The sequence below is a fragment of the Saccostrea cucullata genome, unplaced genomic scaffold (assembly GCF_032062105.1).
Source record: "Saccostrea cucullata isolate Sc308-1 unplaced genomic scaffold, CSIRO_AGI_Scuc_v1 ctg1742, whole genome shotgun sequence".
Taxonomy (NCBI): domain Eukaryota; kingdom Metazoa; phylum Mollusca; class Bivalvia; order Ostreida; family Ostreidae; genus Saccostrea; species Saccostrea cuccullata.
The window spans coordinates 77,933-82,055 of record NW_026938751.1 but is presented as its reverse complement, the minus strand read 5'-3'; the positions used below and the strand labels follow the sequence as shown (position 1 = coordinate 82,055).

Below are 4,123 nucleotides of genomic sequence, written 5' to 3'. Positions count from 1 at the left end.
AAAAGTAAATTTCAAAGCGGTGAAAAGGTAACAGTATTAAATTTTTAGTGAAGATAAAAAGTTAAGAAAAACAGTATTCACAGTTAAAAGATGTAAAAACACTATAATATGATTAAGGTCTGGGGTGATTCAGTTTGCTCACTTCTAGTTTGAAATGTTCAACATCTGGAAGCGAGACAACACTGCCCGGCAGTATATTCCCGCTCAACTATAGTAAGGGGAAAAAGGAATATTTATACACATTTTTTGTAGTTTGTATTTGACGAAAGGTGAGGGAATGAGATGATCGGGTAGTCCTACTTGGGGGGATGAATTGAACTGAAGGGATGGCTACTAGTCCATGCACGATCTTGTACATAAGTACAAGCCTTGCATCTGCCCTCCTTTGTTGCAAGCTTCGCCAACATAAGGTTTGTAGCATATCTGTGACACTTGATGTTCTTCTAAATCTGACATCACCCACCTTGCAGCTCTGCGTTGAACAGCCTCAACTTGGTTAATAAGTGTAACCAAGTGAGGGTCCCAAACGCTGGCAGCATACTGTAGCTGTGGACGTACCACTGCTTTGTATGCTGCTGACCGGAGCTGCTGGTTCCTGGTCGGTATATTTCTACGTAGGAAGCCGAGGGAGCTGTTTGCTTTGTTTGTGACCCGACTTATCTGCTGGCTCCAGTTCAAGTTATCCGATATATCGACACCCAGATACCGGGCTGATGATGTAGTCTCTAGTACCTGACCATGAAGTATATAGTTATTACAAATGGGGTATCTGGATGTCGTTACATGGATTACCTGGCGCTATATATAATTATATAATTACAGACCCTAAACCGTGCTAGCTACACCACTTGAACGGTACGGTTCGGTACGCTTTGTGCACGGAACGGTTCGTTTTGTGAACGGTACGGTACGCTTTGTGTGCACGGAACGGTTCGCTTTGTGCACGGAACGGTACGCTTTGTGCACGGAACGGTACGCTTTGTGCACGGAACGGTTCGCTTTGTGCACGGAACGGTACGCTTTGTGCACGGTACGTTTCGTTTCTTCCACGGAACGGTTCGTTTTGTGAACGGTACGCTTTGGGAAACGGTATGCAAATGAAGTGGGCGGAGCCTGTTAGCTTTGATTCTTGATTGGCTGCTAAAAATTAATTCATTTTAAATGACTGTTGAAGTACTTATAATTCATGCATGTGTATAATCATATTTTCGCTATTAACATCCCACCGATGTCTTTGGCATTATGAAGAGACATGTATTATTATATAGAACTCGTAGATATTTCCGTTCTTATTTTTTACGTATGCTGAACCTTCATTTTAAAAAGAAAAAAAAAATAAATTAAATATTTTTTTCACTTTAAAATAAAGTTGTAACATAATTAAAAGGAATTAATATATACCGGGTATTTACTTGTTCTATACATATATCGCTACGCACATATATAAATTATTCTTAACTGATTGATCTATAGAAATAAATATGACTATTCCTGCTTCATTTTTACTCCTAGTAATTATATGTGTACATTGTTTTTTTTATTTTTAGAAATTGTAGATCTATCGTTTTAACGTTTGTTTCAGAAGAGAAATATCAGTAAACAAAATAAATACGAAAATCAGTAGCAGAAACAGGAAATCAATACAATAACTTTGGAGCGCTTTCTCGTAACAGAAAACATTTTTTTCACAGACAAGTATTTATGTTTTCAATAATCCTTTCAGTGTATTAAATAATTAATTTAAAAAAGTTTTTCTTTATTTTATTAAGTTATTCTATTCTTGTAAAGTCTGTGAAAACGATGCCGTGAATGAGAGAGAGAGATCTAGAGAGAGAGAGAGAGAGAGATGCAACCCCTTAATACATTATCTGTAAAAAAAAATCACTTGTATTTATTCTCATTCTTCGTTTTATTTACATCGCCAAAGTCATAATCACTCTGTGATTCTATTTAATCAACCCATTTACAACTATTGTGCAATGAATACTAGTAACTCGTTCTCTGTACATGCATGCTGCACACGAAATCCTCGTGCATCACCTGTCAATCAATATGGCATGACTCTAGGTGACACTGAAAGTCTGTTTAGGCTGGAAGAATTTTTCCTGTGATTTGAAACATTCTTATGGTCCGTTCATAGTTCACACCTGTTTAAAAAAATATTGGGCACACTGGAGGAACGGGCGCCTGTGTGTTTAACACACCTTTCAAATTATTTAGTTCTGACCACATCAAATGTATTTAATCACTCAACTAACATCCAGCAAACTCATCTTCCAGGTTGCACCACAACACTGATTACAAATTTACTTTCTAAATTATCCTTTTTCAGACAAAAATAAATAAGCATGTATCCCTAAATCATAATATTTTTTTTTAACAAAAGCACAATTTAAAGTCACATAAATTCGCATAAGTATCACTTTCTGGAGGGGTGGGTGGGTTAACAAATATAGCTCAAAATGAATATATAATTACCCAAAGTATGGTCTTTTCGCAAGAAATACGATTGTGAAATATGAAAGTTCTAACACCACCTGTTCAAGAGCTATGGCCAAGGATAAGTTCTTGAAAGGTACGTCAAACTCCAAGGTAATTAAAAGGGTAAAAGTTGTTGGTTTAAAAAAGGTCTTTTCACAAGTATTATATATGTGAAGTATGAAAGCCGTAGCCCTAACCGTTCAAAAGTTATGGCCAAGCTTAGTTTTTAAAAAGTAGGTCAAACTCGAAGGTCAAAGCTCAATGTTCTTGATATCCAATAAAATGGCCTTTCACAAGAATTACATATGTTTTAAAGCCCTAACCCTTCAAAAGTTATGACAGACTGACGGACGGACAGACGGACGGACGAATGAGATTTATTGTCTCCTCGCTTTCGCGCAAGCGAAGGACATTAATTAATTTTTATTAACTTCAATCTTGAAATTCATTTAAGATTGAGATTTAAAAAATGAAGAACACGCCAATTTTCACACTTCCCAATATAAAGACGGGTTTTTTGTTCTCAGATTTTACCTTTCTTAAAATTTTTCATCTTTAAAATTGTTTTCTTTGAAAAAAGAAATTTCAATTCAGTATTTAAGTTCCTCTAAAACAACAATGTCGTCTGTGAATGAAAATACATAACAATTATTCAGATTTCCATTCCTGATCTTTATCTAAATGGCTTCCTAATCCAATAACTTGAATCATTACAATGTCTTCTTTAAATTTATATGTAACGTATCTATTTTTTTCCTTTAAGGTTGTCTTGTCCCTGTGCATAGGATATCATGTTTGTGAAATGAATACAACTGTTGTTACATCAAAAATGGGTAAGCATTTAATCGTGTTATTTGTGTGTATGTATATATGCATGTATGTGTTTCTCGCTTTCACGCGTTTTTGAAAGTGTTTAGCTCAAAATGCAATGACATGAAAAAGACGGAGAGCTTGAGATAGAAGATATCACAGAGTCTGACACATCTGTTTCATACTTGGATATCTTACTTGAAAAAGACATTAATGGTAATTTAACAACCAAGTTCTATGATAAAAGTGATGACTTTAACTTTTCTATCGTCAACTTCCCTTACTTATGCAGCAATATACCTTCTTCACCTGCATACGAAGTATATATATCTCAATTGATTCGATACACAAGAGCATACTCTACGTATGAACAATTTCTAAAACGAGGTAAATACGGAGTTTATTTATCTCAGTTGATTCGATACGCAAGGGCATGCTCTTTGCATGAACAATTTCTAAAACGAGGTAAATTACAAACAAGTTGATGATAGAAGAATATCAGCAGTCTTGTTTAAACTCATCAGTTCGCAAGTTTTATGGTCGATACGCTGACCTTGTCAGCAAATAAAACATACCATTGAGTCAAATACTGACTGACGTTTTGTTAAAATGATAAAGAAATGATGGATCTCAGTGAAAATTCAAATCTTTTTACATTAATTTTGAACTCATTTAATGGACTGTCACAATCATTTATTGGTACAAATAAGGAAAAGGATTTTGCACCTTCAGTGAGTATTCCAGACTTTCTACATGTTAAACTAAATGCAGAGAGTGTAACCATAAATTATGATGGCCAGCAGCACGAGTTTGTATTATCTGTGCTTCAGAA

General features: G+C 35.2%; 1 protein-coding gene across 1 annotated transcript; it reads right to left on the bottom strand.

The window, feature by feature from the left end:
* Positions 1-333: 333 nt before the first annotated feature.
* LOC134251195 (uncharacterized) lies at positions 334-2,273 on the bottom strand. Its single transcript, XM_062733579.1, has 2 exons — positions 2,259-2,273; positions 334-732 (listed from the first exon to the last, which is right to left on the bottom strand). The coding sequence occupies exons 1-2, from the start codon at positions 2,271-2,273 to the stop codon at positions 334-336; spliced, it is 414 nt and encodes a 137-aa protein (XP_062589563.1).
* Positions 2,274-4,123: the final 1,850 nt, after the last annotated feature.